This window comes from Haliotis rubra, unplaced genomic scaffold (assembly GCF_003918875.1).
Source record: "Haliotis rubra isolate DU_JTF1 unplaced genomic scaffold, ASM391887v1 Scf693, whole genome shotgun sequence".
NCBI lineage: Eukaryota > Metazoa > Mollusca > Gastropoda > Lepetellida > Haliotidae > Haliotis > Haliotis rubra.
In genome coordinates, this window is record NW_025767405.1 from 497182 (window position 1) to 521933 (window position 24752).

General features: G+C 38.5%; 1 protein-coding gene and 2 long non-coding RNA genes across 3 annotated transcripts; 2 read left to right on the top strand and 1 right to left on the bottom strand.

Annotated features, from left to right (window-relative positions):
- Positions 1-1060: 1060 nt before the first annotated feature.
- On the top strand, positions 1061-22079 carry LOC124258437. Its single transcript, XR_006893593.1, has 3 exons — positions 1061-1073; positions 20180-20182; positions 21744-22079. It is a non-coding gene; the product is annotated as an uncharacterized LOC124258437 (long non-coding RNA).
- Positions 1376-1828, top strand: LOC124258439. Its single transcript, XR_006893594.1, has 2 exons — positions 1376-1468; positions 1725-1828. It is a non-coding gene; the product is annotated as an uncharacterized LOC124258439 (long non-coding RNA).
- On the bottom strand, positions 11366-22288 carry LOC124258436 (methyltransferase-like protein 27). The gene is made up of 5 exons (XM_046692534.1): positions 22095-22288; positions 13970-14098; positions 13025-13160; positions 11819-11911; positions 11366-11673 (listed from the first exon to the last, which is right to left on the bottom strand). Exons 1-5 carry the CDS (start codon positions 22242-22244, stop codon positions 11489-11491), a joined length of 693 nt encoding a protein of 230 aa, XP_046548490.1. The 5' UTR covers positions 22245-22288; the 3' UTR covers positions 11366-11488.
- Between the last annotated feature and the right edge of the window lie 2464 nt (positions 22289-24752).

Below are 24752 nucleotides of genomic sequence, written 5' to 3' on the forward strand. Positions count from 1 at the left end.
CTGACTTGTGTTTTAGGCAGTCTCGGTAGGCAAGAAACAACAAGATCGCAAGGCTGAACTAGACCTCTCTTCCTAACAAGTGCCAGTTTACTACATTGACTGAACAACTTCAGTGTTCCAGAGATTAATAGGTTAGCTGATAAAACACACTGACAAATGGTCAGCACTATAGCTAATTTATATTATATATACACCCGTGCATTGATTAAGCACCACCCTATTTTGAAAATAAGATGTGATGCTACAGAAAAGTTATAATCATCAATATAATCAACCTATAATTGAAGAAGCTTTATCCTTTGACAGTTTTCCAAATACCATAACCTTTTCTATTCTTTATGAAAGAATATGTTGATGAAAATGTTATGGGACTGAATTTCTACCCAAAAAAACTATTCCTCTTCTGCTCAAACTACAAATTAAATTAAGTTTTGACCAAAATTTACAAGTCTGTTATATAGTATACTAAGATGACATTTACACTGTATCAATGTATTTTGGAATAAATCTCTTTGATTTTGAGTTTATTATATCGAATAAACACTTCTCCTTGCCGGATAACTAAAATCTGTTTGTTTTGTTTGTAAAGCAACTTTTAGTGCATTTTGAAATTTGACATACTTTTTGTTTTACTAAATCTTAATTTACAAAAGTTCATCCATTCACAATAAGTAACGAATGCATAGGCTTTAAAACAATCAATCAAAAAGGGTAGCTTGTTTCAGGACAAAAAACACCTGTTTTATTAGGCAATTATCCTAATTAAAGTACATGGTTATTTCAATGATGTTGAAATGGTAAATGCTTGCTCTATCAAATTATAAAGGTTACATCAATCACAAATAGTCCACAAATGGTACATATATAGGAGGGGAACAAGTATTCTGTCATCTCTTATTTTCATCTGCTCTTAAGACACAGATACGTGTTAACACCAAACTGTAAGTACCGTTTCAAGGTTTGCTGTGGTAAATATGTATACTTTGAAGTTTTCATTCTTCTGCTGCACATCTCTCCTGTTTCATACATTGATCCAATTCATCAAAGTGCGAATATGTAAAGAATGTTTAGTTGTCAAAACTGATAACATCATTCATTAGGAGTGGCGTGAAGTAAATTCTCCAGACGAGTAATGATAACATGTTTTTTCCCTGTCTTGAAGATGATTTTCATGTTACTGAACAGATACTCAAAATGATGAAGATAGTCGCCGTCCTTGTTGCCTGCCTGGCTGTTACCGCCTTTGCTGAGCCAACCGGTCCGTATGGAGCATATGGAATGGCTGGGTTGTATGGAGGAATGGGCGGAATGCACGGAGGTCTTTACGGAGGCTATGGCGGTGTGTACGGAAGAATGGTCGGTCTATAAGGGGGCAAATACGGATACGGCATGGGAGGTCTGTATGGAGGACTCGGAGGCTATGGTGGTCTCTACGGAATTGGAGGCTACGGAATCGGACTAGGAAAAGGTATTTCACAACACATGCTGTCTCTTTTTTCATCCGTTATCCCATTTTAAACTTAAGGTCACTTTTACAAAATGATACCTGCATGTATTTATTACTATTCTACGCAAATAAGCTGAATTCAGTTGATAAACATCTTCAAAGCTGTTGTCAGCTACTTGAACTACTTGGTTTGGTTTATCGTGCAAGCACTTTCAACATTTCCATGTTACGTTTCCATTAATCCCAGTTTTACATGTAGCTATCTTTTTTGTTTCAGGAATCGGCTACTACTGAGTTACTGTCAACTGCAGTGTGAAGAAGACTATTTATTTTGTATGCTCATGACAGTGCAATTTTTTAAATAAATATTTGAAATATAAACGATTTGTGCTTTGTTTGAGAATCTGCTGAATTCAATGTTTACAAAAAGGACGAGTTGCTATATTTCTCCATAATATTATTAACTCTGGATAAATGTTTTGTTTAACTATATCCAAACACCTAACTGGTACTCAGCTTTGCCACAAGCAGCGGTGTCGACTAATGAAATGTGCTCAGAATTTCCTGACGAAAACAGATTGAGTATGAGGGGAGGGATTTTAGACTTGACATATTTCATACAGGCTATCTCTTACCTGCTTGTGTTGCCACGAAGGGTTTTTATGGCGTCATAGTGAAATCCAAAGAATACACGGAAATAAGTCATATTGCCGTGTTGAGGTGCATTAGGTCTTTCAACAGTAGTCAGAATACACGGCGTTCGATTCGAATAGAAGTGTGTGTCCTCTCCTAGAAATTAAGAGAGTGTTCTTCTCGGAATACAATGTATACGTACGCATTGTGCTTTTGATGATTTATATCTAAGTTGCTGTGATAAAACCCGCCGCCATATAGCTGGAATATTGCTGAGTGCGGCGAAAAACTAAACTCACTCACTCACTGTGATAAAACAATGATAGCCATGGTCTTGAAGAATAAATAACAAACACATGCTGTAGTAGTCTTACTGCCTATATTAGAGGGATTGCGTAGCAGTTGAAATTTCATTACATTAGCATATGATATCAGTTTAAGCATCACACAGACCAAATGGTCTACAATCATACGTTTCTATTGAACATGCTATGAATAATCGGTAACATTTGATGACAATACCAATTATTTTGTACACTCCATGGGAAGTTTACTTCTTGATTTCATGATGTAATTTAACTGTTTGCATACCGCTGATTTTGCAGTTAACAGGAGAAGTATTTATCTCTGGTTGTACTATCCAAAAGTACAGATTTATCAAATCGGACGTGAATTTGATGCTTCGAAACTGATATGGTAGAAATGAAGATTTCAATAAAGAAATAATACCCAATATAAGAAACTGCTTGATTGATTTGAAGGCAACAGTAACATCATCCATGAACATACAGAAGACTGTTTTCACCATGTAAAGGGCATATGTAAAGTGTAGAGTCGAGTTTTCTATTTCTTCTTCCTACTGGTGTTTATGATCAAACATTCTCCGGAAGCCTAAAACAAGTTGAATTGAATTACTTGCAAAAGTAATTAACTATACATTCAAATGTACCAATTGTTGAGGCATTAACCAAAGACAACATTCTTCTGATTAGACACAAGAAGGAACGAACTTACCGCTAGCACCTTTTCGTCATCACTAATGTTCAGTATATGTTTCAGTAAAATTGTTGCCTTTATGACTGGAGAATTAAGTGTTTTATTAGAAGATCTACTTGTCTCTGGCGTTGACATTTTATGTAGGTACAAGAAAACCATTGTTTATTATGATGTCAATAATCAATATTCAATATTTTTAGAAACTCCGATAACACATTAAGTGATGTTTGTATTATTAGACTTCTTAAATTAAAATTCAGTTGGTTTGAATCCCGTCCATTCCTCAACGGACTTTTTGGATCAACGTTTGTTGACTTTCTTTTTCTGTATTTACTAGGGCTCAAGTTCGCTCTACCAATAAAAATGAGTCATTTATGGTAGTCATAGCCACCAGACACATCCTATGTTTACAGTTATGAAGCTACTCACTGTCGAAAACTCTTGGTTCTGTTGAATGACAGGTTTGGGGATAGACGTTGGGGATGCATGTGACCCTTACCCGCTTTGTTTTAATTCTGTCTCATAAATTGGGGTGCAAAAGTACCATTTACCACGATGCCAGTGTGTTAAACACTGAGGCATTTTGACGCGTGCTCTGCGGTTGGAAACCAACATTCCTTTACACTGACTGCTTGCAGGTAACATTGGCACTCGTCTTGATGTAACCATGTATCTTTTCACACACATGGTCATGGAGAAAAGGGTAAGGGTGTCTGTGCATAGTTCCGAGCACATGAATACGACCTGGTCCTAAACAACGCTATAACCATCAGGACGATCGCTGGTTTAGGTTAGCTGGGGATAGACAGTACACAGCAATGGACACTCAATGCCAGAGCAAAAACACAGTAAGTTAGCTGTTCCCTATCGTGTATTAGTGGATTACTAGTATATGGGAATGCAATGATGAACACTAATGATGCCCGAAATTAGCTCATAGATGACATTTACTGTCAGCGTTTATCTGTGATGTACATGTACAGTTATATTATATTTTCTGTTATCACGTCTGTAATATTATCAGTCATTTCCCATTCTACCATGAGTACGCGAAACACTCGAATTCGATTTGACATTCAATAAAATTACACACTATCAATTTGGATTGAAAATGCGTTTTTTATGACCGTTTCACTGTGCACGCATACAAAGCTGCCACACTACTTTGGCTTGACCACCAACATGGCTGACATCAACACAACAGACGTGATGGAAATGTTAATAATAAAACATTAATTAAAACTCGAAAATACAATTATATTATTTTTTCCTCCACAATTATTAGGGAACCTCAATATCATTATTACCTTCTATTATAAGAATATTCAAACTCAATTACAATGTACAGCCCCAACCATAAACAAACAATATCTAACTTATCAACAAGACGTTCGTAAGATTTGCCTGGTAAACGGTATATTTGTTTACACAACATGAGATATAAGTCCTCCACTGCCACTTCAATTTTCAATCTTTCGCAACATTTAGACACGGGCTCGTCCGCTTGTGTGAAGCCCATGTCTGGTGTCCCAGATATTGCTGGAATATTGTTAAAAATGGCGTAAAACTAAACTCACTCACTCACTCTTTCCACTTTTCAAACTGTTGCGTAACTGTCAACAACTACTTGAGAGTAGGTCAAACGATTCTATTATAGTGTTGCCAGGGGGTACAGTACCACAGCACACAAAACAATAGGCTGGTTTCGGTCGTGTGTGAGTGGGCTTATAACGAAACAGGCTCTTAGGTATTACATTATTACATTGATTAAATAGTTGTTTGTTTTCTTTGGACAGAATATTTTTATGTTGCAATATTTTAAAAATACGGACGGCACCTACCACTCCCTTCACAGACGAGTTCAATTCGAGTATAAATCGGTTGTGGACTACGCGTGAAGTTTCAGATGAAATTTAGAGACTATCAATTCGGCCTAACATTCATCTAATGTTCAAACACAGTACGTTTATCTCCTAAATATGTTTCAGTCATGATTTGTATCCGTGCAGACTATCTATCTGTGGTAAACCTTAAGATAGTTCAGCATTCCCTCTAAGACCTGGGTGCTGAAGCTTTGAATCAATGTTTCTTAAACATACTATCACGATTACTATCGTATAAACTCCCTTCTAACAAACTTACGAGAACTGAAACTTTGGACTAGTTCCAGCCTTCTCTTAGCTATCATGTCTAAGCATGCGAGATGTGTTTTGTAAACGACATATATGATCTTTCTACGAATATATGGTAATATGTGTGTCGCTTCTCTGTTTTCACGAAGTTGAACCGTAATGAATAGGATCGCCACAATAGTAACAATATGTTCACGTAGTGTGTGTCTGCTCTACTTTACGGTCCAATAATTGTATATTCTACATGCTTTTAGACATGATACACCATGATTAGGCCATGAAAACATTCATAATAACATACGTTGATTTCTCATGATCAAAATCATAAGGTTGATATCTCTGATTTTCAACAATTAACAAAAGCTACAAAATCTTTCCCACAATAACATTAAATAATTTTTGAATACTTGTCCCCGTCGAATCGACCTCTTACAGGAGTGACTCACTAACAAACAGTGATAAAACGGGAAACTAATTAGGTGATGTGGTATGTTATGACTGGATGATTGATTGGGATTAGGTGATTTGGGTATGGTAGAGTCGATAAACTTTGTCCAGAGTAAGTTTAATAAGTGTACCAATTGCAACATTCGAATACATGAATGACAAACTCAGTAACAGATTTAAAAATACGTTTATTGGCGGTATGGATGAACACATATTGTTGGATGGATGCTTGTCAAACAAATATATTGTTGGATACGTAATTTAAAAATGTACGTGCGTATACAATAATGAGTAACATGAGTGAAACATTCAATTGTTAAAACACAACTCAAGATTTATTCCCACTCAGCAAGTGCATAAACGTCGTACTGTTCTCATCCAGTGGGGCTTCTGCAATGCCTTCTAACCTGACGTTGTGGACTTGATCTAGAGGTTCCAGTGGGAGGGTCTCAGGGTCGTATCTGGGCGAGTTCTCTGAAGTGTTCTTGTGTCCAAGTCCAAGATGCTGAATCTTTCTCTAAATAGACTGGGCATAATGCAAGTCCAAGATGCTGAATCGTTCTCTAAAGAGACTGGGTATAATGCAAGTCCAAGATGCTGAATCTTTCTCTAAAGAGACTGGGCGTAATGGAAGTAGAAGCCACTGATTTTTGTCTCAAAGACAGCTGGGGCAGCGTTGGGAACAGTTCTTTCAATGTATAGCTGAAGAATCTGCAGCTGGAAATTCAGGTGAATTGTCTCTGTCTCTGCTATTTTCTGGAATTGGAACGCTGTTGTGTAGGCTCTCTGGGACTTGTTGGGGAGTTGCATGTATACAAGAGAATACATGGTCCCTTGTACTTCTGAATTGTGGGGTACGTCTGCAGGAGTGAAGAGTAGAATGTTCCATCTGCATACATAATGTCTGCTCAAAGATATTCTAGGTTTTCTCGAGTGGCAAACATTCGGTTCTTGTCGTTGTCCCCATGGTCAGGAACGGCTTTTCTGAGTCAGTCATGATCCACTCGATTTCCATTGCAGATTCAGATTTGGGAATCAGCATTGAACTATTGAAGCTATTTCCTTGACAAGCGTTATATTGAAGTAAGGTGTGACAATGGAGCCAGTTGAGTACCGAGCAGTTATCAAGTTTTTGTACTTGAAAGGTCGTACGCCAAAAGAGACCTTTTATTAAATGAAAGCAACTTATGAGGATGATGCCTTATCGTATGACGTAGTTAAACACTGGCATCGCCAATTTAAATGAAGTCGGGAATCTGTGGAATCTGCTCCATTCCTGGTCGACCGCATTCAGCCATTGATGAAGACACTGTCCGTAAAGTGGAGACTGCCATTTTGGAAGATCGCCGTATAACTGTTCGCCAGTTAGCCCATGATGTCAAGTTCAGTGTAGGGTCTGTGGAAAGAATCATTCAGGACAATTTGCACATGCATAAGGTGTCTGCACGATGGATTCCCAGGCTTCCAGGAAGCAGGAACGAGTCAGTAATGTGCCAAGAAAACCGGGGCAATTTTTTTCGACAGACTTATCACACACCATGCACCATTTGACTTCCATATCTTTCCAACTATGAAGTCATATTTTAAGGGAACACGCTTCCCAGATGATGAAACACTGATTTCGGAAGTCAAGTCATGTTTTTTTTTTATACGCAACCTACTGACCTTTTCAAGCAAGGTCTTATAGTTGTATAAAACGATGGGAGAAGTCTGTAACTCCTGGTGGTTGCTATGTAGTCTGACTGACTAATAACTGTGCCAAGTTTCGTTCCACTAAGTCCAAAGTGGGTCAGGGGAAATCTTTAATAAACGCCCCTCGTACATTTTGTAATTGCTATGTTTAGTTACCTGCTATCAATTGAATGCAAAGCATCGATGAAGTCCTCAGCCTTCACATTAAATATTGATCTTCACGCCACTTTTAATAAATCAAGTGCCTTCAGACATTTATTCTATAAGCATTTGATAAGAGGCAGAAAGATTAAATGCTGGTCAGAGATTATACCGAGACATTTCACTTCTTTCACATCTTTAATGGGCGTACCATCTCCACTTAATTCTGGGTCTTTGTGTGGTTCATATCTTCTACAAAGGTGACTACTCAGATAACTCAGAACCATTTGTACACTGCTTCACCATTGTATGCACAGTTTATCAAAACCATCCACGAAAAGCTATCCTTTTACTGAATCACTTAAACCATTTGGATGGCTGTGATTTTGATACTTCATAAACTGACAGACATTATACTTCCTTTGTGGAACAACGTGAGACTGTAATGATCAGACAGTGTTGAACCCACTCGCAAATGAAATTGGCTATCTGCTGATAACTGTAATACAACATTATTGAGTCAGTGTGTTTTATTTTTTACGCCTCTTTTAGCAATATTCCAGCAATACGTCATTGTACCGATGTAGGGAAGCGAACCCTGATCTTTGCCGTGACGTGCGAATCCTTTCACTACTAGGTTACCCCACCGCCCCATATAAAATGAATCACACGACCTCTAAGACCAAAGTCAAATAGATCCTTTTACATGCAATGCTTCCAGGTAGTATCATAAGCTTTCTTAGCATCAAACATAAGTGATAATATATGTTGTTTAGTTACTATAAACACGTCACAATTTAATTCTGGACTCCAGAAACTCTCCGCACTGTGGCCACTTTCTGACAAGGGATTTGACAAAATTAAACATACAGTTGTCATGAATATAGGCCAAAGATGAAAAAATTTAAAGTTTTTCTTTCGAAAACTCCAACTTTAAACTCGTTCGCCCATGGGCCGGCGAGAATGTATAGTTTCGCTCGGAATTCATGTTTTGGTGGTTGTAAATGAAAGAATGTATGTTTATACGTATCAGGTCACAATAATTCAAATCATTTTGACTTAATTCGGCTAATGTAGAGCGATATTAAAAAATCTCGCCCATGGGCGAAAAAACATTTGGCCCATGGGCTAGAATGTTTACTTTTACTCAAAATACATCTTTTTCCATGTTTTGGAGGTTGTAAATGAATGAAAGTATATTTTTATGTATCATGACACAAACTTCCACTCATTTTGACTTAACTCAGCTAATTTAGAGCGATATTTAAACATCTCGCCCAGGGGCGAAAAAACATTTTAAAAAAATATTCCAGTCCTACTAAATTATCAACAGTGTTTTGATTAATCTATTTGCCATTCATTCCATGGTTTTTATAGACACAGCTGGTTATAGATATGGGTCTATAATTTGAAGGATCTGTATGGTCCCGACCAGGCCTTGGAAAAGGGACTACAATGGCGTTATGCCACGAAAGAGGAAATTTTCTGAAGTTCATATTTGCTCAAATATTTCCAAAAGGATCTCGAGAAAGAATGTTAAAGATATCACATTATTGTCTTCACCATTGTCTGCATTAAATTGTATTCATTCCTTCTCATGCTGTCTCTGATATTGTTTACTCAGGGATACACTTTGATGAAGAAGAATTTCACCAAGTTTATTTGCAATGTCAGCTTTATCAGTTAATAAATTGTCACCGTCCTTCAAATTTTCAACTTTTGCCTTTTATCCTTCGTATCATGTTCCACACCTTTGACATTGGCGTACGGGAATGTAATTTGGAAACATAATTCCTCCAAGACTGACGCTGTTTAGAAGTTTAGATGTGTGTCGAGCATTAGAGTTGACCTTAGTTAACTTCATCTAGATTAATTTCTGCTTTATCACTACACTATTTGGGTTGATTGAATTCATTATTGAACCATGGTTTACCAATATGTATAGGTATTGTGTCGTCAGTAATGGCATTTAATACATGTAAAATCAACCGTATAGGATCGTCAAAGAATCCATGAAAACATCATGTTTAAGTGGTCAATACAAAACTTCTCATATAATAGCGAGTTAGCCTAAGTAATGTTTAATCTTAAGGTGGGTCATCACTTGAGTATATAGCTTTAAGGATGGCTGGGAAGTGAGTTGTAGTTCCCTTCAAATTCATTGTACAGGTTTCTGTCTGCAAGGGATAGATCGAGGGCAGAATATGTTCCAGTGGCTGGATGTAAATAAGTCTTTGAATCATCATTAAAAACATAAACTATCGGAAACAGAATCGAGAACTTTCCCCTGTTGTTTACACTTGTACTTCCTCATACAGGCTTATGCCCATTGAAATCGACAATGACGATGCAGGGTTTAGGTAGCTGATCATACAGATTTTGAAGTTCGGGTTGACGAACGGATATATGAAGGTGGAACATATAGAACACGAACTTAATGAAATATACAAAGTAAGGTGTGTAGCAACAGCTTGAAGATTAATATTCAGATGTACTAATAGCTTACAGAAGCGAAAGGGATCATGAATGTTGACATTTGTACTACCTCAGTTCAAATGTGTCTGTATTTGTTTTTATTAGTCCAAATTTATGCCACTCATACTCCCTCATGTCCCGTTGCATCGTTCAAAAAGTACATGTAAAAAACTGAACCACCTGAATTCTGCTTTCTGCCAGCTTCCCCGCATTTACACAAATCATTGCGTTAGGCCAGCACTGTCACTCTTTTGTCGCTTGCAGGGGTAGAGGCACGTGAAGTCATGGTCGAAACTCGCCGGTCATTAAAATCAACAGTGCTTGATGAGTTACAACACTGAGAAAAAGGCTCTATTCTACTATTCTGCAGGGTTCAGATTCGACAGTCAATCAAGTATTTTCCTCCACTGTCACTTCAAATTTCGATCGGAAAATGGGAACACTGGCTCGTCCACATCTTTCCCAATTTCAAACTGTTGCGTGACTGTCAACAACTGCTTCCAAGAAAATAAGTAGATCAGACGATTCTATTATAGTGTTGCCATAGTCTTCGGCCGGGGGTGGGGTGGGGTGGGGGAGCTTATAAAAACCAAGCTCTAAGGTATTGCATTATTGCATTGCAAAAATAGTTTGTGAATTCAATTGGCAGTGATTTCAGTTCGCCTCTCGTACCATGTCGGATTACTCAGTGTCTTCCCATTGCCGTCCACATGGTGACTCATTCTATATTTTATCGTTATTGTGCCTATGTAACGTTCCAGCTGGTGGAGAATTCCATTATTTGCTCATTGTGATGTGTATTTTTCTCATTGCATGTAGTTTCCTTTTTGATGTGAGTATGTGCATGTATCCAGTTACGTGCTGAGTGGGATACACCAGTCTGTTTCACATATGGATGTTTCCAAGTTTTACGCTGATGCAGTTTATACAAGTAAGTGCACATAGGTAAATACAAATAACGTAAAGCGTTGAAATTGTCGAACTAAAGATTATGTGAGAAAATGCTTGTTGGTTGGTTTGTTTGTTGTATAACGCCGCAATCAGCAACATTCCAGCTATATGGCGGCGTCTGACAATCCAGTGATCAACAGCGTGGGCATCATTCTACACAATTGGGATACGATGATATGTCTCAGCCAAGTCAGCGACCCTAACCACCCGGTCCCGTTAGTCGCCTCTTACGACAAGCATGGAGTACTGAAGACCAATTCTATCCCGGATCTTCACGGGTTGAAAATGCTTGTTTTCATAGCTCACATAACAAGTTAATTTCAGCAATAGTTCTCGGTATCATCATTGATATGCCCTTATTGTACGCAAGGACGCATTTTTGTTAGAACAGGCAAATGCATGATACAAACATGTTTGGCTTACTAACTTCCTAATTGATAAGGTCCAATAATTTTCAACAGAGGACGAAGTTTTTATTACTTCATATAAAACGCCCTTTGAATGATATACATTATTATTGAGTATGTTGACATCAAATTTAATTGGCATATGACGGTCGTTATTAACCAAGATTTCAGTTAACATTGTACATGAATACAATCCCTGGCAGGTCAATAAAATAGTCAGGAACGACGTCACGTGAGACCAATGTCCACCTTCCTGCTTTTTCTAACGAGTTCATCATTGGCTCGAGACATTCTCTGTATTCCTCCACTTCATTTAAGTATTCTTCTCTCATCACATTGCATATCACACCGCCTGAAAATGACAAATGAAAGATGACTTTTATGTGTATCCTTGATATAGTTTGATACTTGTATTCGATATGAGAAGGAGTGAAATGTGCAGTCCACGCATGTTTTCATATGGGTGTTTCCTTGTTTAGTCACTTTGTGGTTGTTACCTGGTTTTGTAATCCGGAGGAGTTCATATAATCCACAACATGGAATATGGCCTTCTCCAAACCCACCGCAAATAACTGCACAGTCGTACGTATCTGTCGACATAAAAAAGTAATTTAATAAATTGAGAGGCGTTGTAACAATCGGTTGGGTAAAGCTCTGGCTCAACACAGGGAAGGTCTGTGTTTATTTCACCAGTGTTAATGTCTGCCTTCGGGATGCGGCATCAATAGTACTGTAAAAGCCGACTGGAATCTATATCCCTTCAGTGTGAGGAAAAGTGAGTTCAGTTTTACGCCGCTTTTTGACATCAGAAATAGGCTTCACACAGTGTACCCATGTGGGGTGTGAGGAGGTACATACCACGACTGTGGTATAGATGTGGTTATGTACCTTGTCTTCATCCGAAGAGCAGCAGCAACAACAATAGTAATAATAATCATAATTTGTATCCATCAATGTGTGTGTGTGTGTGTGTGTGTGTGTGTGTAGATGTGTACAAATGCGTTGAAATCTATCATTGTTGAATTTCGTCCTTGATTGAACTGATTGTAATTCCACGGCAGTTGTTTTTAGGAGTGTGAATATATGCTATGTTGAGAATACACTTTGTCTGCAAAGTGCAGATTCTAGAGTTTTTTCCGGGTTGAGTCTTATCCAGGTTTGAACCCACAGTCTCTGAATGAGGCCCCCCATCGCCAACACACATATAGCCAGCGATCAAACCCACTCACCCATTGCCGCTTCCACAGAAAATATGTATACAAGAAAACCCTTAAAAAGGCAACTTTGGAAGCACCTGAGTAAATTAGAAATTTAGTAAGGAAATAGATGATTTGGGGGGTGAAGCTGATTTCAAGAGTATCACGATTGGGTGACGTCAAGTTTCCATCAGTCAAACGTTCCAGTTCTTCTCTTATTTATTTTTATTTTCCCATGTGTGCAATATACTTGCCTCTGCATGTGAATGTGGCGGGTGCCAACGGTTGTGCAGGCTACGCTCTTTTTGCCGCGAGCACCTGGTATGGACACCGTTTCATAATGATTCATAGACACATGCTCATGATATCACTGAAATCGCGCAGTCGGCTTAAATATCAGCAGAAAATTCTCATGAAAGGGAAAGCGTTTGATCGCATATTACGTCACAATCTAGAAGTAGACAAAGATGACATTGTGATCAGTCACACTCCAATATACGTGCTTACCAGCTGCTATTGGTAAAGGATCTTGTCCTAACAAGTTTTCGTAGATCTTTTGATACAGGCCCTTCTCTTTGGCCCGAGCAATCATGTTGGTCGATGGTTCAAGGGCGTCCACGTGCATGAAGCCATGTGCCTTCAACTGAAACACAATCACACCTGACCTTGTATTCGGTGTTTCAATATTATTTGGAAATAAGCTTGAGCAATACAGTTATACTGATTGGATGAGCTACCCCCAGACTGAAATTTGCATGACTAGGTGTAAAAGGACATTTAAAAGTTGGCGTGTATAATATTACCTCCAGAGAAATGCATATGACAAACTAATTGCTGCTGACTTCAGCGTACATTGCACGGGAAATTGTTTCTGAATACAGGTCTGCTGGCACAACCAAGGACAATAAGCATACTTTGATTGTCCAGAATACACTTGAATATGTGCCTTCATGTTAATATATATATTATACAAACACGTATTATATACGTTCAATCTGTTTTTTCAAATGGCCACTTATTTCCGTTAGTAGGTTAACCTTTCGAAACACACATGGAGACTCGAGATTAAAAAGCGAATTGGAATGGATTCTTCACTTCAACAAACGTGCAAACGACAAGTTTGATTAAAAAAACATTACATTCTATATATACATGATATATCTACAGTAATAAAGCACCAGTTGGTATGTTCAATTAAATGTATTTATCAAAGTATGTAATCAATGTTCAATGTCAAGCAGCTGTCAACAGGACAATATGGATGTGAGTGTGTTAGTGTGTGCCTGCAGCTTGTGTGCTTGCTGGTGTACATGCCAGTGTGCATGTTCGTGCTCGTGTGTGTGCAAAAGTATAAACAGATAAACTAGCGACAAATCCATGGAATGCTGCAGATGTACGTCAAGTTAAAATACATGAATGCCTGACCATTACAAACGCTACATTAATGCTTACATTCTCAGCAACAAATCCCGTCCCTGCGGCAATGTCAATGACCTTCTTCTGGTTCCTGTCCCGGGGGTAGTAGCGGGCAACAGCATCAGCAGCAATCCGGGGACCGTTGTACCGTCCTGGCCGGAGATCCTTGAGCAAGAAACAAGTCAGTCAGTCAGTGTGGCAAAGTGGATAAGCAGGTTTGTGGGTTAGTCAATGTGTGAGGCGGTTGATGTGTGAATGAGGCGGATGGGTGTGTGAGTTAGGAGGGGAGTGATTGGCAGTGGGAACCAGTTATACTTCTCACCTTGTTCATCTGTTTCTTTTGACGAATGAATCGGAATGTCTGCTAGGCTTGGCAAAATAAATAAATATAACCCACCACCAGCCAGTGTGTGTATACCATTCAAAAAAAGTAGGGGATAATGGATTTACAAGACTGATAAAACTCAAATGATGAAGCCAAGCAGGAAACAGATGATGAAGTAGAGAGTTAAGGGAAAATGTGACAATTTATTCTATTCCTTTGGAAAGGTTTCATCTGTATGGATATATAGTATGGCCAGAAATTATTTAGAATTTTAGGAATATGTTTAATTGGATTTCTAGTATAAACAACCTTGACCAGCTATCAAGTGCTTGGTTTCATTCAAGAGAGACAACTCCGTTAAGTTTGTGAAGAGTTATCCCCCTTTGTTTACTTGCTAGCAGACGACATTTTCAGTGATCCTCAGTATGGATGATTTAGAGAAGAGGAAGTTGAGTTTAGAATATTATAACAAGGACATTAGATCAGCTAAAGTGATTTCAAGTAGAACAGGCATCCCTTTGTCCACTGTTTATCGTGTTTTGAAAAATATTGCAAATGGATATATGGCATTGAGCACCTTGGAGGCGCAGGTAGGCCCAGACAATTGACTGTCGGTGACAGGAGGCGGCTTGGTATTCTTGTTTCTAAAAACAAACGAAAGAGTTTAGAAAACTTAAGGCTGGATATAATTGATAGAGGAACTGTGGCTGTCTGTAAGGAGACAATTAGAACTGAGCTGCATGCAATGGGTTGGCAGAAAAGTCGAGGAATTCCATCACCGATCATGAAACCAGGTTGAACTGGTGCTTACAGCATAGAAATTTTAACTGGGACATGTGATTTACTCAGATGAAAGTTCAGTGTTGCTGTTTCCTAATTGTTTCCTGAAATTCTAGACCAAACAAACTGAAAAACCTTGTATCAGCGCCCAAAGTAAAGTCCGAAATTAAACGTGTGGGGTGGCATATCTGTGTTAGGTTCAACGCCCCTCTGTGTATTTGAAAGGAATATGAACAGTGAGTGGTACACAGATATTCTCGAGGGACATTTATTTCCATCTGCTCACGTATTCTATGGAAATTTTTGGATTTTCCAGTAGGACAACGACCCAAAACATCATTCAAAGCATTCACAGGCCTGGTTTCGGACCCAAACTATGACATTATTAGATTGGCCAAGCTATAGCCCTGACCTAAATCCAATAGAAAATGTTTGGGGACTTATGAAGGAAAGTGTCAATAAGAAAAATCTGACAAATATTGCTGAAATGAAAGAAGAGGTGGTCCGATATTGAGACAGCATGGACCACGACTTTCTAACTTCTTTGATCAGTAGTATGCCCCGCCGCATTGAAGCCTGCATTGCTGCCCATGGTGACTTGACAAAATACTAACTGTTCACCTGAATCTTTGAATCTGGAGTTATGTTCTGCTAATATTCACATTTAATACGTGAGTAATGAGTGAAACAAATAAAAAAGTACAATCTTTAAATTCTCAATAATTTCTGGTTGTACTGTATATTACTTTCTCTCATATGCATTGGCAGTGGCTAGTGGTATGCTCGCAAAATGAAATATCCCCTACTTTTTTAATGGAATATAACAGTACGAAAACACTACATGGTGTTTTGCATGCGTTGCAAACCAAATAAGCGACGGGGTTCATATCGGAGCTCCCTGCTAGCCAGGAGAATGAGAGTCGAACTCTCTGTTGCCAGCGCAGTATTTCGGAATGAATCGTGTGTGTGCGTCTTGCCAGAATTAGGTCTCGGTTGTCACGGTTATTGGACTTGCTCGGCGTTCCAGGTTTTGCACAATCGTTTACTTCACCGATGGCCGCGTGCCTCTTCATAATATAATAATGACATAATAACATAATAACAGGACATCCCGGCGTCATGTATGCCAATGACGTGTCACCATGTGTCTTCTGAAAACTACGTCAAGAAAAGTAGTTATTTAGTACTGTCGTCTTTTAAATCAGCTGAGAAAACTGCAGTACACATACTACATTAATTTAATTTACATCCTAATGTGCTTTGCATCTTTGCTCGTGAACATACAACATGCTTCTGAGATATTGTGTGGAGCATGTGTTTGTGCATGTGCATTCCAGTATGATGTAGTGTGATCGCCTGTTTAGACCTAAATGTTTAAAAGCACCCTTTAATTCAGGCGGTGCTAAATTTATGTTCATGTGTATATATCGATGAATGGTAATGATTGTGATGATTTAACAGTATCTATTTTCCTGTTTGTAGCGGAATGAAATATCATTCTTTGAAAGCACAGGTTGATACGGTGTATGATCTGAAAGAACTCATGCGTATTTGCAAGGACAAACCGATTTAATGACTGAGGACAAGGACGCTATGCCCTCATTTTTATGTGTCGATTTCCAAACTAAACGTGTCTTAACAGAGCAATATAATATACTAGCCACAAAAAGAAACTGTGTATATACGAAATCAAAATATATAGTGGAAGTATAACAATTATAACCTTGACTGAATTTGTCTCCCAGGTGAAATTTCTCTATAATTATATTCACTTGGAATATGCAAAGTGAACTGTCAGCCAATGATACTTGGTCTCTTTGCATTTTGTCAATTCCAAATTATTCAATGCATACAGCTGTAGCAAATTAGGAATCACGTGACCATGTAGGTAATCCGAAATAATTGTCCGCTTTTTAATGCGGAAATCGAGTTTTCTATAAACCTCTAATTTATACACATTCTGTTTTTACTGATCAAAACCTTTAATAAACAGATACACTTTCAATTCAAAACAATTTTACACGTAATAGAGCACACTTGTACCAGTTCAGTGCATAATTTCGAATTGCAGAATCGGAAAATCCATTCCATTTTAGTAGAACCCATTGGTGTTTCTAGATACATAGCGCTCACATACATGAGTTACATAGCGCTCACGTGTGTTACTACTTTAGGTAGGGAATCCCCGACCCGTCACATGTCACGTGATTAAACAAAGACACTGCTCACAGACGAGAGATCGACTGAGATGATTGATGGCTTGCAAATATTAACCTCTGGATATTTGGATAACGAAAATAGGGCGCAGCTGTTGATATAAGAACAAAGAAACCATTCATTTAAATTTTCGTGCGCAATAATCGTAACGAGTGCGCGAAAGTGCGACAAAGGATTTACTCCATTGCGGTCTATAGAGGTGCTTGCTTTCGTTCGTGTATGTGAGCGCTATGTATCTTAGCTAAGACATAGGTAGACATGACAATGACATTTGATATGGAATGTCATATACTGAAGATGAGAATACCGTATTTGCGATGCGAGTACCGATCTCGAATAGAAGCAAGTATCTAATAGACGGAGGTATGGTCATCGTGATGCTCTTGAAATCAGCTTCACCCTAAATCATCACACGTCCGTCTCACTAAATTCTTTAATTTACTAAGGTGCCTCTAACGTTGTCTTTATTAAAGGTTTTTCTTAGTTTATGATTAGAAGCTCAAGAGAATTCCATATTTAAACACAAATGGACATGACAGGGGAAGGTATACCACCAGCTTGTTCTTCACAGGTATACGACCAGCTTTTCTTCACGGACATACAACTATAGGTCTTTTGTACTTTTTGATATTTTGCCATCTGTAACATTATTGGCAACATGAACGTATCGATTTCACTACCTGTCACAGCCGGCAACCATTGTTCAGGTGTATATTGTGAAGGAGTTCTAGCTGTCGTGTTTCATATACCTGATTTCACAACATGAACCTGAGATATGGTGTATATATCCGCAACATAGTGGACTCACTTTCATTTTTAATTTCCTCACTCCATCATGAAACGTCAAGGTATGTCACCGCTCTCACGTATGGGTTTTCTAGTAACAAATTCATGATTATGTTATTGCCTACATATAAAGTTAATTTACTCTAATGTGTGTTGTCGATGAATGGCGGAGACGAAACACTAAAAGATGTAGACAACACAATATATGAGGTAGTTCTGGTAGTATGCAACCCCTTGCAAAAACATACTGACTACATAATGGATAGTGTAACAATCGAGAAAATTTATAAGCTAAAGAAAAAGAAATAGTTATTCCTACAAATAAATACATGTTGGTTCATCAAAACGAATCACCAACTGAAGCGAGAGGATTCTTTTTCAATGGTCAGTTACGGGTATATTCCCTAACCAAAATGCATCTTTCGCAAACATAAATGCATCCCTCAGTTTGAGATTGTGCACAGTACATGAAAGTTACAACACTTAACAGTCTGTATTTGAACCACCTAAGTAGCCCGAACGTGCTGCAGGAAAAGGGTGCTATCATGATGCAAGTGCCTTCCCAGCTGATGCCCTTATCATATATTTTATCCAACGCTTGCACGTTTCAGAATATGCTGGGTTTTATGTTATATGAGGTAGGTTGTTTAGATGATAGAGCGTGCACCAGCTGCTACGGCAATATACAAGGATATCTATGCATCCCTGGTCTGTTCCAGTTACTGTGACATTAAATGTTACATAAACAATATCCATCCATCCATTCTTCCATACACACACACACACACACACACACACACACACACACACACAAACCACACATACATACATGTGCTGAGATTACCGAGTGTGCAGTAGTACATATATAACAAGAAATTTCTGAAATATACATTTCAGAAATTTCTTGTTATATATATACATATAAAAATTCAATTATGTGGAATATAACGGAATCTTTCTTCAGAATAAAAGAAAATGGAATTCATCCTCTATACCGAATTTACAAACAGGGCATGTGCGTAGACATACATCAATATTTAACCATCTTCCTTCAGATATTTTTAATCCTAATAAGTGTGAGTGAGTAAGTTGGGTTTTACGCCGATTTAGCAATATTCCTGCAATATTACGGTGGTTAATCTTAATAAGCCTGCTCGTAATTCTTATAAGAATATTACGATATTTAATTTCATGTATAACACTTAAATATTTTACAGGTTCTAACAGACTCTTATATTCTCTATAAATTGTAGCGTGAACTGATGTCAAGAGTACAATGCCATGATTGAAAAACCATATTTACACACATCTTTTAAACATCTAAAACAATTAACCTTATTACCAACACTTTGTACTAACCACGCAAAGCCAAATCCATGTATAGAAAAGTTTATTATGAATATGAGAAGCGTAATTATTTTGTCCAACATTATCTAAATATACTCATGGGAACGAACAAAGGAACACACGAAAGTACAAGTGTTCCTTTATTCATTCCCAGAATTTCACCCACAGTGCAATACATACCTTGTACTTCCATGTGTTCCCTTATTCGTTTCCATGAGTATATAATGACGTGACATTTTTTCGGTATTCTACCAGAATGTATTTCTATAGGTTTTAACCAATATTTAATAACTCGACATAAGGCGTTTATATACAACGGATATCGTCAACATTCACCATATATTATAACATGAGGCGTTTGTAAGCCTATATTTAAAAATCTCTTACAAGCGAGCAAATTAACTTTTTCAATATTCTCATAACGACTAACCCGTACCCCCACCTCCGTACCATAAAGTAAAATTGGTTGAATTTGTGTATCAAATATTTTAAAGAATATCTAAGAATCAACCACAGCAATCTTTCTTAAGTTATGTATTTGTAATTAGGGCTGTAACGATGCATCGAACTATCGATGGATTGCACTTGTTGAGTCTCCGATAGCAATTAGTCGACGGTAGAAACGGAAAACTGTCGTAGCATCGATAGTATGTGTGACTATCGATAGTTTACTGATTGACTTCCGTTGATAAATGCGCAGCGCAAAATACAGGCAGTATCAGATTCGTTCACTTTGATTTAGAGTTATCCGCCCCTGTTACCTCTTAAACAAACTTGATCTGGGTTTCAAGTTCGTGTCAGTTATTAAAAGAAACTGAAACTACTTCAGCTTGATTTTATTCAATATAAACTATACATTCATTTGGGAAATGACTTCAAATGAGACAATTTAAGGAGAAAAAACTATTGCAACAGTATCAAGTCTCCATTTATCAGAATATCATTCTTAAATATTTTATTGTTTTTGTAGTCCTGAAGAAACATCATTACGTAAATTGTTTGCTCAAAGAGCTTGGTATACGTGACATATCAAATAATGCCACATATAAGGCCAGTATGTAAACTGGGGAAGAAACTTGCCAACGGTGCTATCAACGTTTGGCTTGGCTCTAAAACCTCTTTTGTACTTGATTCCCAAACTGTATAAATTTCCATACAAGGAAAGATTTATTGCTGGTTCCAGCAAATGTACCACCAAATCCCAGAGATTAACCATAATCCTTAATTCTAACAAGGAAGGATTTTCTCGATATTCACCGAACATTTTCGAGGCAAGCGGTATTAGTACCATGTGGATTTTCAAAGACTCAAGGATTTGCTTACATTTTAACGATTTGAGAAACGGACCGCGTTCCGTTCTGTCAAAACATTTGATTTTTCAACATTGTATACCACTATCCCACATAAGGAACTTAAGGAAAAACTTCATTCCTTGATTCATGGGGCTTTTGTAAACAAACGTTATGTACAAAGATATACCTACATATCTTTCTTTAGAGGTTCAGGACAATTTGACAAAAATGAAAGCAAATGTCATTTGAAGTTTACCAAGAAAACAATATGTGAAATGCTGGACTTTCTCATATATAAATTTGGGGTAAAACATTTCGCCAAGAAGTAGGCATCCCGATGGGCACCAACTGTGCTCCCTTACTTGCGGATCTGTTTCTTTATGCACTTGAAGCAGAATTTCTGCTTGGGTTGGCAAAATCAGAACAATGTTATATTTATTATATGGTTAACTTAAGCTTCCGGTATATCGATGAATTAATATCGTTCAATAACCACAAAATAGCCAATTGCCCTCCTGATTTACCCACCTGAACTTGAAATAAGGAGGCAAGTGAGACCGCCTCAACTGTTGCATTTTTAGATCTATATATAAAGATTCAGAGTGACAAAAGAAACACAAAGCAGTATGACAAAAGGGATGATTTCATCTTTCCAATAGTCAACTTCCCTTCCATGGCGAGCAATATTCCAACAGCTCCAGCTTTTGGTGTTTACAACTTTAAACACTTTTGATGTACAATCGAGCGTGCTATTTTGATCGGGATTTCAAAGAGCGCCATGCCACTCTTGCTCAGAAGTTGTTTGATCAAGGTTACAACATTCAAGGCCTGAGTAAAGATTTCAAGAAGTTTGAAGGTAGACATGTTGAGGAAATGTCCAAATTTGATGCATCAGTGACAAAAGTGATGTCCAATGCAATTCTCTATTTTGACTTATACCATACGTTCCCGAATTATTTCAGGTTAACAAATGTCTAGACTTAGCATATGTCACCGGTGGGGCAGGATACGCTAACCTTTTCGCGAACACCTGGTATCATCACTATTTCATGGTGATTCATAGTGACAATCGCTGGATTGTCTGGTTCAGACCCGATTTGCTTACAAACAACACCATGCAGCTATAATACTGCTGAAACAAATGGCTGCTCGTGATGTAGACAAAACTATACAATCTACTCTGCTTTGGGCAGAGATTTCGTATGAATGCGGAAAAGGTTTTGTCGCTTCTATCGCTATATAAGAATGACATCATCCGCAAACATCGAAAGCGATCACTTAAGTGCAAATTATGCATATTCCCATTAGCTTTAAGTGTACATAACTGATAATAATTCAATCAATCTCTCCATTGTGTGACTTCTCCGATGCGTTTATAATACAGGGAGTATCACTTGTTATCGTTGTAACTCACCTCTTCATACTGTTGATAGTATTGTGAGTAATACCCCATGGCCTCATCGGTGGTGATTCCTTTTCGAAATGCCCTGGCATTCTGCTGGTACGCAAATGCATCATCAGATTTCCATTCTAAGTCCCTAGTGTGGGCTCGGCCGTTCGACATAGTGATGGGTTCTTCTGACGAGAGACTCGAGCGCTGTGGCTCAACTGTGACAGGTATTGACAAATATTCATTTTTTCGGCCCAAGTGGTGCATTATACACAAGACGCTATTCAACGTATATTACTTTCAGGGAGATTGATCAGAAAAGAAGTTTCCTTTGTGTAACACTTGACTTCTGTAAAACTATACGCACATGTGCCATACCTATTCCGAAACCTGTTATACTATTTTCCATTAGAAATGCAATGTTGCCAGCTGTTACAGTGATCAACAATTATTATTTGAGAGCAAAACACACGATACACTTATGGAAAATAGGTACCATGAAACAAACTGAGCCTCAGTGTATTGTCTTCAACAATTATATGATGTTTCTTGTTTAAATTCGCTGTCATTAAGATCCCTTCTACATCACAGCAACTTGTAAATATTATAGTCGTGATCAGGCATTATCAACCGTCAACAGTGCGACGACGCACAGACGTCCCAAAGCCACCTGATCCCGGAAGAGAGGTGTGATGGGGACGCATGCTGATCCGCCGTTGGAATTGGTTAGCCAAAATTAAGATCCTTTTAGATCCTTTCTGTTGCAAACTCAAACTCATTTTGAGAGAGTAAACCTAAAAAGCAGCATCAGACATTTATTTAACATGTCACCCACATGGCGCTTAACAACACTGCACGACATAGTGCTTTTCAATGTGTGCCAACAAGTTTGCAATTTAACATCACCATGGCAAATTATATTGGCATGTGTAAGTATGAATTTATGTGCCGCATGTTTGGAATGCGTGGCTAAAGTGAAGTATTTCCATATATATAATAAACATAACGAAAGATTAAAATGTATTTGATCAGTTGTAGATAGGTTTGAAATAAATGATAATAGAAATTACCATACTTCAAAAGGGTTTGAAAATGATCCAAATGACGAGAATATGTATACATATTAAACACGTGTTGAAATGGCATGTGAAATGTTTGTCTGTCATACAACATATCTCCAGAGTTCCAGACGTTTGGAATTATACCGGGCAACTGTAAGTATCCTTGACAGTGTTTATGTACTTTGTCACCTGATATCAAAGCCCAGTGTTTGGTTGATAGGTCATTAAGTGGTACGTCAGGACGTGGAGAGGAAGGAATGGTGGTAATTGTGGAGTATGGAGGCTTTTAATGAGTAGCTACTTTGTTTCCCCTGTTCTGAATCTGATGTGTCTGCCTTTTAAATGTCCTAATATAAACTAACACGCAAAAGAAACGTAAGTCTAGTATAAAGTATATATGTACTAATTTTTTAACAGTATAGAATACAAATACCAACAGCGTCAGATATACAGAAATTTGAGCAAGAACAGTTGATTGGCAACAAAAACAGATGACGTCATTACATTTTGTGACAGCAAAAGAGTTGCGCATATTTTAGTCAATTGCCATGACGTCATTCAATACCTGGTGTGGCCACCATTAGCATTGATCACTGCAACACATCTCCTGTACATGGAGTGGATCAGACGATTTGTAAAGGCTCTGGTGATCCTCCTGCACACATCCAGAACAGCTGTACGAAGTTCATCAGCAGTTGTAGGCACTGGTCGCACTTCATTCAGGCGCCTTTGAACCTCATCCCACAAGTGCTCGATGGAGTTCAGGTCAGGGCTGAGAGCTGGCCACGGCAGGACACGGATGTTGTGTTGTTGAAGAAGGTTCATGGTAACTCTTGCAACATGTGGACGAGCGTTATCCTGCTGGAAAGGTGGTTACGATGTTGGGCGAAAAATGGAACAACATGGGGTGTGATGACTTGGTCAATGTAACGCTGAACTGTGACCCCATGTCCTCGACCTTGACCCACATTCTGGAAGCACATTGGTCCAAGTCTCGAATTCCGGTCCACAATCATGACACTAGGTCCACCCCATGCATCCCTTTCCAAAACATTTCTGTCAGCAAAACGATCTCCTTGACGTCGCCAAACTCTGACCCTTCCATCTGCATGTGACACACAAAGCCGACTCTCATCAGTGAATATGACACGTCTCCATTCACGTTGACGCCAGTTTTGATGACCCTGTGCCCACTGAAGTCGTGCTTGTCGATGCCGTGGTTGGAGGACAGGACGACGTGCTGGTCGGCGACATCGTAGGTTCTTGGAATGCAGGCGTCGGATGACAGTGTCACGGCTGATGCGTCGATTATGCGTTCCTATGGTGTCTCGAGCAGTCTGGCTTGCTGTCAGGAAAGGATCTCGCTGGTGTTGACGTGTAATGTGTCGATCTTGTTTAGGGGTGGTGACCCTAGGTCGGCCGCTTCGGGGAAGGTCATCTGTAGTCTGCGTTGGGTTGTATCGATGATGGAAACGGTAGATCGTGGTTATGTTGACATTAAAGTGACGGGCAACATCTTGGACAGACTCTCCAGCTTCCAACCGTCCGATAGCCTGGTTCCTCTCAAGTTGATTTAAACGTGGCATTGTTGATCAAAGAGTGACTGGCCAAAGATTTTGGC